At 39.3% G+C, this 15,983-nt stretch overlaps 1 protein-coding gene across 3 annotated transcripts in view; it reads left to right on the forward strand.

Annotated features, from left to right (window-relative positions):
• Positions 1-12,667, forward strand: part of elovl6 (ELOVL fatty acid elongase 6) — a 36,947-nt gene extending 24,280 nt beyond the window's left edge. Inside the window, exons 1-5 of one of the 3 annotated variants that reach the window (XM_060926780.1) lie at positions 2,123-2,220; positions 2,695-2,798; positions 3,846-3,977; positions 5,190-5,341; positions 11,309-12,667. In XM_060926780.1, the coding sequence (XP_060782763.1) occupies positions 2,719-2,798; positions 3,846-3,977; positions 5,190-5,341; positions 11,309-11,745 (801 nt within the window). In that variant the 5' untranslated portion in view covers positions 2,123-2,220; positions 2,695-2,718 and the 3' untranslated portion in view covers positions 11,746-12,667. Of the gene's footprint in view, positions 1-397; positions 497-2,122; positions 2,221-2,694; positions 2,799-3,845; positions 3,978-5,189; positions 5,342-11,308 lie in introns of those variants that run through there. The other 2 variants (XM_060926781.1, XM_060926779.1) reach the window with 2 other exon arrangements.
• Positions 12,668-15,983: the final 3,316 nt, after the last annotated feature.

Below are 15,983 nucleotides of genomic sequence, written 5' to 3' on the forward strand. Positions count from 1 at the left end.
CAGGATTTTCACATTCTGGCAGCGAATGACAGGAATGCAGCGATGCCAAGATCTCGATTACGACATCACTGTCCCGCTGATGTACATGCGTCTGAAACATTTCAGTCTGTTAATCATAATCCTGATTTCTGGATTTTTCCAGAAGGTGTTGATTTCATTCTTGTTCTAATATGTTATCGTTTCTATAGTAACGACTCCTTCACAAGGACGTGTACAGGGACGCTTCAGGTCAGCAGATTAAAAATGTATGTTATCATTGATGAAGATGATGTTTGTTTAATGTTTATTGAAGGCGTCTGCAGTGTAAGTCAGCTTAAACTGTGGCTTTGGGTTTTCTGGTATCTTCAGGACAGGAGTTTACGCCTGGTGAAGGAACGGCTGTTTGTCGCTGTTGTTATGCGAGTGTGACAACAGGAACTCGTCTCAAGGATGTTCCACTCTTTAATAAATACAAATTGCTGTGATATCAGAGGAATAATCCGCATGAAGGAACACAGTGAGTTGACAGTGGTTTATGATGACAAAACATAAGTATTTTGTTCCTAAATTGGCTAAATAGTGATTTTCCTATTTCCGACGGTGTTTGTGCAGCCTGAGTCCAGATGCAAGTGCTAAAATTAAAAAGGAACTTTAATGTAGTAGTGTGTGGGATTGCAGCAGTATTTCTGACTTGCTGTAAAAAGAGCATTTATAGCTATTTTAAGAAACTAAACAAACTGTGGCATTTCCGTTCTAAAATTCAGTCTGAACTCAACCACAGCAGCCTGGGTGGAGCGCAGAGACTCAGCCATTCATGGAAAACGGAATGAATTACCAAAAAAAAAAAGTTTTAATCCTGCTTGCTCTTTTCCTGATTGCACTATTTTGTAAAAACAAACAGAATTAATATTAAAAAACACTAATAGTGACCGAAAAGGAAAAAAGCCACTGGGTTAATTGCAAATCAGAACCATTTAAAAGTTCTGAGTGCATAGTTGAATTCTGGATAAAATGTTCTGTTGCTGTTGGAGTTTGGAGATGTTTCGCTGCTGCACGCACCGTGTATCTTGTGTGCGAATGTTTTGCTGAGATAAAAAGCGTCCTGCATTTTTACAATTCTGGAGATCGCCGAAGCAAGCGAGCAATAATATCACACGACCAATATCATGTGGGGCGTGTTTGAGCTACTTTTAACCAAAACAAGTCAGCATGGGCAAACACGGCGGACTCGGCTCTCCCTCCAGCGGGAAAGGAAAGGAAAGCTGCCTAGTGAGTGCAACTGCAAAACAGAGCAAGGTTAGATGACGTACCATTTTTCTGGACAGATAACTCAATCATTCTAGCTAGCGCTTGGCTACCTTAGCCTTAGAACCCATGGGCTCGACTCCATGGTAGCGAGTATGGAGTTACACACCTAATGTTTTGATCTTATAGAGAAAGAAACAAGAGCACAAAAGCAGGAACAGAGAAAAGATGTAAATATTCATCTTTTGTTTCACGGATCTATTTGTGAACGTCAACAAATTACATCTTTGTGATTCAAAACTCTGAGGTCGATGCAGAGTCACAATGTTTTTTCTTGGTGGCGTCGCCATGTTGGTGTAATGCAGTTCCATAGTTATGCTAATTAGCTAAAGCTCCTCTCTCATGTTCGCCGGTTTCCGTTGGGCCGTACTGTTTACCTCGAGAGGGAGAAAAACGTCCCAAAATGGAGCAAAGCGACTCTCAGGACATCAAAATGATCATATCCCGTTCGTCCGCATGATATTGTTCTTGTGAGACAGAGGAAAATCCCATGCACAATTAAAAAAAAAAAAAAAAAACATTGCAAAGTCATCTGAAATTTTCAGTCAGTACCTTTTAAGCATGTGGACACACAAACTCTTTTGCAGCTGCTCTTATTTTCATAATATTGACTAAGACATGCCCACATTTCCATCTGTGGTCATCTAGACACACCCATTCAGACTTCTGAACATTTTCATATATGGACTCAAAGACAGACTCACCCAGAGCTGCTTTTATTTCCATATATGGAGTCAAAGACACGCCCACATTCCCCATATATGGTTTTTAAGACACACCCACTCATATCTGATCTTATTTCCTTGTATGCACTCAGACACACCCACTCAGAAGTGATAACCATAGACATCCTAATACATAGATGGAGAGTTGGCTGTTCTGACACGAGAAATACGGTTGCCATCTTGGAGTGGTGAGAAAGCGCGAGATATCAAGGTACCGTCTATTAGTCTAGGGGGATTCAGTTTGCCCCTTTATCCATTAAAGAAATTAAATTTGGAGTGTTTTTAAATAATAACAAAATTGAATATGGTATTAATAATTTACTACTTTTAGGTAAACATTTTATTCACAAATATCGTTTTTTAAAAACTAAACCTTATGTTACACACTGGAAGAATGACCTCAAGCTTTTTGCCAAATCTCTAAAGTTAGTTGAAAATAAGGATGTTGGTTATTTTATATCTTTTTTTGGATGACTTTGATTTACTTGATTAACATATGTAAAGATAGTTAAGTAACCCCTTTCTTGTTCATATTTTTTACTTTATTGCTATGTGTGTGTTTTACTATCTTTATGTTTTTGGATCTGTATATATATGGTGCTCTATTTGTTTGTATTTTGAATGTTTTGGGAAATAATAAAAAAAAAACAAGTACCGTCTATGCATCTTGTCTCGTCTTCTTCAGCACGACTGAAGAAGACGAGACAAGATGCCAGGCTGGTGCTCAGCGTCCTCCTGCTCAAACGAGCGAACCGTTTCAAACAGAAGCAGGGGGATTACTTTTCACAAGTAAGATTTAACATTACCGTACTATTTGTTGTTGTTTTTTTTTTTTAAATAGTATATTACCAGAGCTGAGAAGGAGCTAAGAGACTTAAATCGTCATCAGGTAGCACTAGTCTAATACATAAGAGTATGACAATAATAGACATGAATGAAATTAAATATGATAAAGTCGAAATAAATGATGAAGAAATTATGATGATTGTGAACGCCAACGGGTATAAATGTACAGTCTAGATTGTGTTAGGGGTAGGGCTGTTAACCTACGTTAACCTGTCAAATTTTTCTCGGTTTCAAAAAAGAAAAGTTTGTCGGTTAAAGTAACCTGTAAATAACAGTAGAGGAAATGCTACAAGATTACACTTCGCCATCTCTTATAAATTCACTGACTAGATTAATTTCCCCTTTGATATGTTCTTAACAATCTATTTAAAGAAAACGTACACACATTTGAATCATTATAATGGATTTAGATTGTTAAAACCGCATTTTATTTGCAACAGATTGGTGGTTGTGGCCGATAGAAAAACGTTAAGCTGTTCATATCTAATGTATTTAGTATTACACTGAGTGCAGCGGATCACCACTCCAAGATGGCGGCCCCGCGTCTCGTCAGCGCCGCTTTTAGAATTTGCATTGGATGCTCCGTCTATGTATTAGGATGTCTATGGTGATAACATTTTCATATATAGGCTTAGACACACCCACTCTCCCATCTATGGCTGTAAAGACACACCCATACAGAATTATTCTGCAAAACAACCCACATTTCCCTTTATTTTTTTTAGATAGATAGATAGATAGATAGATAGATAGATAGATAGATAGATAGATAGATAGATAGATAGATAGATGTAAAGACACACCCACTTACAGCTGCATTCATTTCCATATATGAACTAAAACACGCCTTCCAACGTCTCTGGTTAGATTTGTTTGATTATTGATTCTGGTTGTGAAATAAGTATGCTCATATTATTTTTACGCAGTGTTGGACTTTCTGTCACGAAGTTATTGATCATTTTCCGAGCTGGTGTTTGTTCCTGTGTGCAGGAAGAAGTCGTTCCTGTTCTCAGCGCTCTACGCAGCCTGTATACTTGGCGGCCGGCATGTGATGAAGCAGAGGGAGAAGTTTGAACTACGGAAACCGCTGGTACTCTGGTCCTTAACGCTCGCGGTGTTCAGGTGAACCACTGTGCTGTTACTCATAAAACGCTTTACAAACAATTAATGTTGATTTTGACCAAAAACTTGGTACAATATGTATGAACACCCATCCATCCATTATCTGTAGCCGCTTTATCCTGTTCTACAGGGTCGCAGGCAAGCTGGAGCCTATCCCAGCTGACTACGGGCGAAAGGCGGGGTACACCCTGGACAAGTCACCAGGTCATCACAGGGCTGACACATAGACACAGACAACCATTCACACTCACATTCACACCTACGCTCAATTTAGAGTCACCAGTTAACCTAACCTGCATGTCTTTGGACTGTGGGGGAAACCGGAGCACCCGGAGGAAACCCACGCGGACACGGGGAGAACATGCAAACTCCACACAGAAAGGCCCTCGCCGGCCACGGGACTCGAGCCCGGACCTTCTTGCTGTGAGTCGACAGTGCTAACCACTACACCACCGTGCCGCCCTGTATGAACACATACACTTAAATATATATGTATATGCTAGTGTATCCTGCATTTACTGAATTACAGGTGGTGCTGGGTAAATATGGGTGGAGCTAATTGCAAAATTAATCCTATTACAGTACATGGCCACAATATTTCACCTAACATTAATCAACTTGACCAAATATACAAAATAATTGTTCGTCTCATGTTAGCTAGCTTGGTATTGAATTGTATTAACTACTGAATTTGATTTATAAAATAGTTTGATTGTCTTCTTGACCTGGGGTTGCCTTACACTCGTTTTTACAACAATTTCAGTAGCACTTGAATGCAGCATAAGAAAACGGATTATATCAGGGACGCACCAAAATTTCTGCAAGAACGAAAAATGAGGGGAAAAAAAATTACAGAAAATATTTTGACAGAAAAGCTCAGACAAAGCCTGAAACACCACCTTAAAGCATGACATCTCGGCCAATATTCAGACCACACAAGTAAAGACACGTCATAGTCTTTGTCAGAGTAATGTAGAAGTGAAAGGATGAATTTGCAGTAATAAGGTTTTAAATACATTTGTTATAATAAATGATTTATCTAGCTGCTGGTTTTCAGGGTTTTTTTTGTTTGCTTTTTGTCCAGCGTGCTCTGAATTTCAGTTTCTGTTTTGGTTTAATCTTTAATGCTCTAATGAACACAGTTACACATTAAGGTGTGTTAAAACCAGCCTCAGTAACACATTGCTATCTTTTGTGCTCTTTCTGCATCAGTATATTCGGTGCCATTCGCACGGGGAGCTACATGACGTTCATCCTGATGACTAAAGGCCTGAAGCAGAGTGTGTGTGATCAGAGTTTCTATAACGGACCCGTCAGCAAGTTCTGGGCGTACGCCTTCGTGCTGAGTAAAGCACCGGAGCTCGGTGAGACCTTCAGCAATCCCAAACCTCCATCTTTACTCGTCGATATCAGAATATAAAAGTGCACTGGGTGAAATAATCCCTTTTGCAGAGAGCATCATGTAATAATTATTTAAAGGCAGTGTTTCACATTTCATACACAGATGCAAACAGGAATGGTTAGCGCTATGCAAATTAATGATGGTTTTTTTTTTTTTAATCCATTCTTGTCAAGGAATAACTTCAGACAAAAATACTAACAGCTTGTTCATGCGACACGAATGAAAAATGCTAAATCGTAACAGCTATTAATTTATTTTAAATTCTGAATCTATTGTGGTAAAGTGTTTACCTCAGATAATAACACTAACCAAATAAAACGTGAACACGCAACATTTTGTTCATATTCTGGGAAAGGAATTACCTCGCACACGTGCTAAACAACAGAACATGCTAACAGGTTGTGGTTATTTAGATTATGCTAAAGGGTTTACCTCAGAAAACAGTGCTAACTGGCCATGTTAGAGCTAAGCAGCTAAAACATGATGATTGGCAACAATGATTTAACCTCCTAGGGCTTAGCGGTCACATGCGTGGACAGCACTTTATGGAAATTCGGAACAAGAATCCACATATGTGGACATACTTTTTCTCTAAAAGTACATCTTATCAAAAGATGATGCTTAGTTTTTATTCTAATCAGGTTCTAATAAGCCCAAATAGCAAAGAGAAATAAAAAATGCATGTAAAAAAACAGCTTGGGCCTTAGTTGGTTAATGTAGATTAAGATAAATAAAGAAAAAAAAAACACGAAACACCTTTTTAAAGATGTGTTTCGGCATATTTTATGCCATCTTCAGTTTAATGAGGAATGACCAGTCTTGCATCACATGACGATAGTTGATGGGCGACGAGGCGCGTACGGTAGCACCGAGTTGTCTATAATCCATGTACGATGAGATTGAGTGGAATAACTGTTTTATTCTGTCCACATTCACTGGATTTTGAGAAACGGAGCATTTTTTTATTTTTTGCAAATTTGATAAATAAAAACTTTACACAAAACGTCCGAGAAAATCATTTCCGCTTAGAATGCAAAGAAACCGGCGAAATGACAGGAGCAATTTGTGAAAAATGCGATGATAATTTTTGAAAAATAAAAAAAAGATATGTTCTTACCATCAAATTCCATATTTTGTTGCGCTTTTTTTTTTTTTTTTTTGTATTTTTTGGGGATTTTTTTTTTTTTTCCCCCCCTGAGTAGAGTTTTTATTTCGTCCTCAGTTGGTTCAGTAACACACTCCGCCATTTTGTTTTTCTCTACTCACGGTATATGAGCTGATATCCTAGTAGTAGAGTAGCCAGTCAGAGCACATGATTGCTTATATCCAGTGAATGTGGAGAGAATAAATATACCATGAATGAATCAACCAAATAAAGCACTAATAAGATTAGTGAAACCAACAAAAGATGATTTAAAAAATTAAGATAAATCATAAGGTGAGGAAAGTGTTAAGGTGTTGAAATTGTTTATTCAATTCAGGATTAATCTGTCTAATATGAAAATCTTTAAGTTTGATTTCAAAGGATGTTTGAGCAGAATCTAAGATGGTGAAGCAGGCAAGCGTGGACTGATTTTTACAGAGAAAACTGGGAAAGATGTTTAAAAACGTGGGAGTTTTTATCGCTCACTGTGTGCTCTTTTATGCTCGTTGGAAAATGAACCAGTCGCTTTTGAATCTGCTCAGTAACAGCAATAGCTGTATTTTACTCTTTGTTCAGTCACAGTTCTCGTCTTGTACAAGGCAGGAATAAAAAGGCAACAACAAATAATTGTGATTTAAACAGCAGTCGCGGCACTCGGCGTGAGATACTGATGGTGGCGTTGAGCTCTGCTGAGTACTCGTGCTTTAATTTTTATTTTTTTTTAAAGAAGTGTTTCCTGCACTCTTCTTTTGAATGACACTTGTGTCTTCTTTAAAATGTATGTATTTAAAAAATATACTGTAGATTCTGCTGAAGTTATTACCTCCGACAAAATTCTAACCAGCTAAATCATGCTAACTGGTAACTCTTTAGATTCTCCTAAAGTAATTATCTCAAGCAAAAATTCTACATATTCTACCAAGGAAGTAATTCTGGCAGGAGCTGTAAACATTACAGAGGTTAGAAATACGAGAATTAAGAAAGTATTGCCTGAATGTAAAAACAAAAAAAACAAATAACAGATCTTTGAAGTGTTCTGGACTTTTCCATGCTTGTGTGGTGAAGGTGAGTCGACTAGCATGAGGCTAACGCTGTTCGACAAGAATGCAGCTTGTCCACTTTCTCCAGTTACACGTCACAAAAATGTCTCGTTACTAAACCTGCTGATAAACGCGTACAACGGCTCGGTCCACATTCACTTGACATTAACTCGCATGCTTGGCATGCGTACATGGACAGCCTTCTCTCACGCACACGCGTCTTACTATCTTCAGTTCGATTCATTCATATGCCCATTTCCCTCCCTCAAAGACACGCCCTTGGTGGTGGTGTGTGTGTGTGTGTTTTGTAAATTCATACCAACAAACAGAGCTCTCCACCTCACTCAAAGGATCATGTTTAAGTAAAACATTTATTCACTGTCCGTGATCTGTCGATGTAGAAACCAAATACACACACACACACACACACACACCCCTACACACCCTTACGTTGTGTGTCAGACGCACATGAAAAGCATCTGCACTGACTCAAGCACTGTTCCTGCCCTGTGTCCTTTCACCAACACCCAGAGTGTGGCTTTGTGATTATCGATAATTTAAACTGTACATGTCGTGACCTTGAGTGACATTTCAGGTGTGTGTGTGTGGGGTGTGGTGTCCTCCCCCGAGTCTTTTAGTTCTTTGGTCTGTCTTTCTTATTCTGTCTTTACACTAACGAGCAACAGGAGAGTGTTTTTGAGAGGAGAGTCATGATTAAATAGCCGAGACATTTAAACAGAGATTTTCTCGATGCAAATTAGGTTTGATGTTGTACAGAAACGTCAAACCCAAACGATTGTGTCGAATGATTCCTCGGCCCAATCCTGTAGCGCATGTGGGTCGATGTTTGTTTCTTCCGTTCCCCGCTCGTATCACTTTACTTCCTACATCTGATTTCTTCCTCTTTTGCGGAAACTAAAATTTCAAGGCATGGTTTTATCCTCTCCTGTCGTATACAATTTCTGATTAAACGTGCAGAGAGAGATTTCAAAGAAAATTAAAGGTTGGAATGAAGAAGCAGCGCTTGCTCGGTGTCTCTGATGAGTGCATCTAGTTAGTAGTTAGAATGTTCTGCTAATCTAATCTGAGAATGAAGCTACCGTAGTACTCGGCCAAGCGCTTAACATGTAACATGCCTCCTACGGTCTGAGTTGTATCTGATTTGGTCATAACTCATCTTGCTTGTTTGCCAGAAAATAAGCCTGTTTAGCAAGTACCCTCATTTATCAAACAGGACACGAACAAATTTAATTCATAAATCGTTCACAGGAGCATTTACAACAAGAAATATGGTGTTCATGAAAATCCAGTTCATAAAATGTTTGTACATTTTTCTTCCCAAGTGTGTGTGTGTGTGTATACAGTATAAGGAAACTTGGTAATGTGAACCTTGATTGAGCATCTTCAAATCATATATTTGTTGATGAGTTACTCCAATTTTATCTACGGATTTACTCCGTTGAAGTTATTACTATTAGTAGTTTAGTATAAACGCAGAGGTGATTATAGGAAATCATGCGCTGATTGGTCGAGAAATCTGGACTATTTCTTGTTAATCACCTCAAGCGACTCGGCAAAATGGCGTCCAATCACTTCGTCACCGTAAGTGAGGAAGAATTACACATGATGAAAGAAAATACTGTTCCGAAAAGCACTAAAGATGCTCCGAAGTTTGGTCTAAAGCTATTCAAAGGGAAGGTGGGATTGTGATTTTATTTTATCAATTTCAAAACAAAGTGTTTTTTGTGACTCGGCATGGAGAAGTGACAAGTCTGCGCCGTGCCGTTATTACGTTTACATGAAGATTTTGAAGTTTGAAATAAATTATTTTTAATAAAATGTTTAAAAATAATCACGTATGTATTTATACTAAAACAATTATCTGCCTCCGGCTTAGTGAATATTGGGGAATAATAACCTCGGCGTCAACTTTATCTCGGATATTATTCACCGATATTCACTTCACCTTGGGCAAATAATTGTTAAATAATGAATATTTTGTCAAACTAATATTCACTTCAGGTTAATGACTTGGGGGGGAAGCAGTGAAAATGTGGAAGCCGACACACTGCAGTGGCTGAGCTGCATTACTGGAAGATTTAGAGCGTGCTGCACTTCAGAATATATCCCCCCCCCCCAGTGTAGTCACCATTTTGTGGTTTACACCCCTCTGCTATTTATGACGCTCAATGGCTGGGATTAAAAATAAATATTTCGGTGAACATGGTTTGGTCATTTACAGCTGATTGGTATCTATCAACACACAAAAGTGTAATATTTTGAATTTTTAGTTTATATTGTCCATTTACACACCTTCATCGTGGTCAGGTTCTGATTGGCTGTCAGATAAGATTTATGGTTTGTGGAGTGTTTCTCGATCCAGCAATGACGTTAACTGATTGGTGTTTGAAACTCCAACAACATTAAAACCCCAACAACGCAGCTGTAGCTGATGGATCATATCTGCACCAAGAGCACACTGCCATGTCAGTGTCACTGCTGTACTGAGAATAAACCTCCACACACGCAAGAGAACCTGACCGGACCGAGAACTTCCCCATGAGGAAGCTCTGAGAACGCTGCTGCTGTGTTGCAGCCGTGATTCAGCTCCTCAGCACTGCTCTTTTTAAACCCGCATCAGTCTCACTCCCTGCGTCAGGTCATACAATACTCAGGAACGGTTCACATCCAGGTTGCCATATCGTAGCTCTCGACTGATCAGGCAATAAAAGATTTCTCAGAGGGATTGTTTGCATTTGAGAGCCATTTCTTTCTCCTCGTGGAGCTTATCTATGGCCATGTTTGTGCTTTCAGCCATTTAGTATTTCATACACTGCGCAAACAGAAGTGCTGCCAGTCTACCCTTTACCTATAGATAGCGTTTATTAGGAATATACAGGTGAAATGCACAAAGATTTTGCCGTGTCAGTGTGATGCAGCAGATGCATCATCAGCTCCAAGGAGCATTTCACACACAAAAAAAAAATCATACGAGTCCTCCTGTTTATTTTCCTTGAGTGTTAGCGGTCGTGTGATGGAGGACAGCTACGTAGCTAGTGGAAGCAAATTGGTAATAAATTCCATAAAACTAAATACACTAACATTTTATTCCATCAGTTATGAAAAACCATCGCATTCTATTCAGTTTATCTTTAAAACTTAAGCTTCCCTTTTCTGCGTATTAAAGTTTGAGAATTTAAAATCTATTTTAAAGTCCTGTTTAAATGTCTGTTCGTCAGTTTGCACATTTGAATGCATGGAATGATGTCTAATCAAATCTCTGTCTGATTTATGGAGATTGAGTGTAAATGGAAAAAAGTTCCGCTTGCTAGTCTCTAGATTTAAAACGCGTCAACACGCCTAATTGTACTTTCATATACACTTAATTGGGGCATTTCATGTAAATTTATTCTGATATACATGAAACAATCCTACCTTAATCTGAACATTTAATCTGCCCTAATTTACCCTCATGTGCATCTAATTTACATGGAACATGAAATGTACCTGGATGTTAGTAGAGCTGTAATGTCTTGAATCAAGTGCTAGTATTTTTCACTAAAACGGATATAAAAATAAGAACCCTGTTAGCTCCGCCCCTTCCTCTATCTGAGAAGAAAATGGCTAGTAAAAATGCACTCAATTCCGCAGCCTTATTGTGTGCTTAAAAGCACTTCAGGTATGCAGATCGCATGATTTTGAGTTATAGCTTGTGTCTTACATCTCTTATCTTCCTCTCTCACAGGTGACACCTTGTTCATCGTTCTGCGTAAGCAGAAGCTGATCTTCCTGCACTGGTACCACCACATCACCGTACTGCTCTACTCCTGGTACTCATACAAAGACATGGTGGCGGGCGGCGGCTGGTTCATGACAATGAACTACCTGGTTCATGCCGTCATGTACTCGTACTATGCCCTGAAAGCAGCAGGATTCAGGGTGTCGCGCAAGTTCGCCATGTTCATCACACTCACGCAGATCACGCAGATGCTGATGGGCTGCGTGGTGAATTATCTGGTGTACTGGTGGATGCAGCAGGGTCACGAGTGTCCATCACACTTCCAGAACATCCTCTGGTCCTCGCTCATGTACCTCAGCTACTTCGTGCTCTTCTGTCAGTTCTTCTTCGAGGCTTACGTCAATAAAACCAAATCCAAGAACAACACCAAGAAGATCCAGTAAAATGAAGTACCAAATGATAGATAGGGTTGAGGAAGATAAAGAGGACCAATGTGAGGGGTTTACAGAACCTAAGTTGATCTGAGGTTGATCTATGCTTGTGCATACTGTACTACTAACACGGATACACCTCTCCTCCACTAGGAGGGGCTCTACTGAGCTGCACTGAAGAGTTATTATTATTATTATTATTATTATAACTGAAAAGTGTCTTTACGTGATGTTTATGTGCCCAATGCTATCCCCTACATTATATTAAAAAAAGTGTCATAAATATACAAAAGGAGATTAATTTAAATAAGATTTAAGGGAGTGTGAGTTGAGGGAACATTCTAGATTTGTTGTCTCAATTGTTTGTCCTTGAGGTTAATGTTGATAGCATTTAATGTTCCGTTTTAGATTTTTTTTTTTAAATGAATTAGACTTTAGAGTGAACGTAGCATAATTTTGTACAATAGACACATCAACAAACGCCTGTGTGTGTGTGTGTGTGTGTACGTACGCACGCGTTTCATGTTCGGCATCGCACCACCAAAATTCTCTCAGGTTGTTGCGGAGTGTTCTACTCGATGTGCATATCATTTAGGGACAAAAAGATGAAATCCTAAAAGATAAAAGATTAGCGAGTTGAACTAATTATGTAGACCTGAAATTTCAATGCCAATGAACAAACTCAATGAAATCATAGTAAAGAGAATATAGACATTGTGTCTGAGTACTCATCCCTGCAGCCATTTAGCCATTTATCCGAGCCCTTATTGCCTTCTAGGGGCCATGACGTATTACTTCCTGTGGCTGAAGGTCAGTGTCCATCATCCTCTGTTCTGAAAAGTGAGTGCAGAAGATGGCCAAGGCTGTGGACTCGAGTGTGTGTTAACCTGCACCATGTCTGTGTTCACTGTAATAAACCTGTTGTTCAATGGTGTCCATTTGTGTTTCTGTTCTCTAATTTTATCTCAAACATCATCCACGTTCACACAGCTCCTCAAATAAGCCGCTGCTCATCACTAACACGATCCTGAAGTGATATTTCATGTTAAATGAAGTTAAAGTCTGTTTTACTAAAGGCATCATCACTGTCTGAATTTCTTGGAGTCATTGATATGGTTTAGTTCCTCTACCAGAACAGTTTGATTCAGTTTGAGCGAGTATCTTTACATCTGCACTCTCAGAAAATAAAGTATGTTATTGTACCTTTTAGCAGTGCAATGGCTTGTCCCTGGGGCAGTACCCTTTAGTCTAAGGTACTTATTTGTACCCTTTTATATACTGCTTGGGAACACACACATATGTGTGTGTACCTTTTTGACCCTAAAAAGATACACGTTACCCTGAGGTCCAATTATGAGCCCTAAGGGGTCCATTAGTGTAGATTGTACCTTCGGGGACAGAAATGGACTCCGACTGTAACCCTATTTCTAACAGCGTGCTCAGATTTAATCTCAAAGCTCCTTTTGACATCTGTCTCTTACATTTCTTATCGATTATACTTCACTCACTTTTCTAACTCATACATATATATATATATATATATATATATAAACTTTCATAGTTAAATTTCCGGGCGGCACGGTGGTGTAGTGGTTAGCACTGTCGCCTCACAGCAAGAAGGTCCGGGTTCGAGCCCCGTGGCCGGCAAGGGCCTTTCTGTGCGGAGTTTGCATGTTCTCCCCGTGTCCGTGTGGGTTTCCTCCGGGTGCTCCGGTTTCCCCCACAGTCCAAAGACATGCAGGTTAGGTTAACTGGTGACTCTAAATTGAGCGTAGGTGTGAATGTGAGTGTGAATGGTTGTCTGTGTCTATGTGTCGTGATGACCTGGCGACTTGTCCAGGGTGAACCCCGCCTTTCGCCCATAGTCAGCTGGGATAGGATCCAGCTTGCCTGCGACCCTGTAGAAGGATAAAGCGGCTAGAGATAATGAGATGAGATGAGTTAAATTTCCAATTAAAATTGTTCTTTCCCTGTTTTATTTTTCTACAAACATCTGGAGAGAGAGAGGGGGCGGCATGGTGGTGTAGTGGTTAGCGCTGTCGCCTCACAGCAAGAAGGTCTGGGTTCGAGCCCCGTGGCCGGCAAGGGCCTTTCTGTGCGGAGTTTGCATGTTCTCCCCGTGTCCGCGTGGGTTTCCTCCGGGTGCTCCGGTTTCCCCCACAGTCCAAAGACATGCAGGTTAGGTTAACTGGTGACTCTAAATTGAGCGTAGGTGTGAATGTGAGTGTGAATGGTTGTCTGTGTCTATGTGTCAGCCCTGTGATGACCTGGCGACTTGTCCAGGGTGAACCCCGCCTTTCGCCCATAGTCAGCTGGGATAGGATCCAGCTCGCCTGCGACCCTGTAGAACAGGATAAAGCGGCTAGAGATAATGAGATGAGATGAGATCTGGAGAGAGTGGTTGGAGTTCGCCTCCTAGTGGCAGCCAGATCGCCTTTACATCATTTTTTAGTTAATAAATAGAAGGCCATTAGTTCACTCCTTTTTATGTATTTTTTAGAGAGAAATCTATGATATTTGTGTCTACATGCACTTGGCCAACTAGCTAGTTGTGGAGACCCCAAACTATTAGCCTGCTGCTGTGTTGCTAACAAGCTAATGTCAGCTAGCTAGCTAATTCCCACAACCACATTTTATTACTCGGTTTGAATATAAAACATTCATGCTACTAAAAATATGAAGCAAATGTAAAATATAAAACACAAAGCTGTTTATAATTCGCTCATTTTTGACAGAAGTATATTATTTCCACTAGTATCCTGACTAGCATTCATACTTAGCTAATGCAGTCCATTTGTACAAATTATTTTTTAAAGCTACTTTGATCAATCACTTATTTTTTAAAAACCTTATACTTAATTTCAGATATAGATTTAGATTTGTCTTACAGCTCACTTTTATGCTGTAAACTCCAAAATTATTGGCGCCCTCAAATCAAACAAACAAAAAAAAAAGTCACTCATTAATGCTGTATAATGAATGGTATTTAATTTATCCTGAACATATGAGGACATTATAGTTTTATTTAAACATGTTTTTCTTAAAAAGTATATTTTGTCTGCAAAACGGTGACTTCAAAAATATTGGCACCTCCACACCATTGCTCGGGATCCAAGCCCTAATCCTCTGGAGACAGGAATAATCCTTGTTCAGTAAGTAGCAAGGTTGTCGAGGATTTGTTTCCTTCATTATACAACACTGGAATCTCCTTTACTTTCTCAGGTTTATGTGTACATGTCCTCTTAAATTCCACTCAAAGGGTTTGAGAAAGGGTTTCAGATTCAGAGACTGAGAATGCAGTTGTAAAATTTCCTGTCACACACAACATTTCTGTGTTGATTTCAGTGAATGTTTGGGATCATCATCATCTATACGGTAAGTCTTAACCTCATGGCAGAGGCAACCACGTGTTGGTCTGAAATGTCTTTGTACTTCACCATATCAAAACTGACACTTTTACACATGTATTAACTTTTTCCAAAGGTTTGTCAAATCAACTGCCATCACCGCAATTCTGTAAACATTAACAATAACCTTACAGCAAGCCTTAAGGGAAGACCAATGTGAAATCATGTATTTAATCCTCCATGTAAATAAGGTGTACATGAAAGTCAGTTCTGTTGTAGCCTGAAAGAAAAGGTTAATGATTTATTTCATGGATTTTCACTTGACAAAATATGCTGAATTAAAGGCCTTGTCTAAAACAAACAAACAAAAAACTTAAAAGCCTTCTCGTCCTCTCAGTGATGATTAGATAAAGAGTCCTGATGGAAACAGAGCCCTGAAATCCATCCCTAATACTCAGGGATTCTCTTGATAGTATATGTTGGCGTGAAAATAAGTGATGGAGCAAAGAGCATGCCACTAACATCGCCTTAAAAAATACAGACACCAGTTATCTTTATACGCTCTTCTCATACATGTCAACCTATACGGAATGTCCGTATTTTATACGGATTTGATTCAATAAACGTAGTATACGGGCGTACAAATAAAGTTATACGGATTCTTTAAAAAAAACTTCAATATTTATTTAGAGCTATAATCAATTCCCACGATGATAAAAGAGCACATAACATTTACAAACGTACTGTACACCACAGACACCCAGTAAAGAGTCTTATGAAATCGCGCGTTATCTTGTGGTAGTGAGACTTCGTTCCACTTTTGATCATGCGCACACCGCATTGCGAGAATCCCGCCAACCGGGAAGTAACATTTTGTTTGAAACGCGTATTTCCACCTGAGTG

This window comes from Neoarius graeffei, chromosome 8 (genome assembly GCF_027579695.1).
Source record: "Neoarius graeffei isolate fNeoGra1 chromosome 8, fNeoGra1.pri, whole genome shotgun sequence".
NCBI lineage: Eukaryota > Metazoa > Chordata > Actinopteri > Siluriformes > Ariidae > Neoarius > Neoarius graeffei.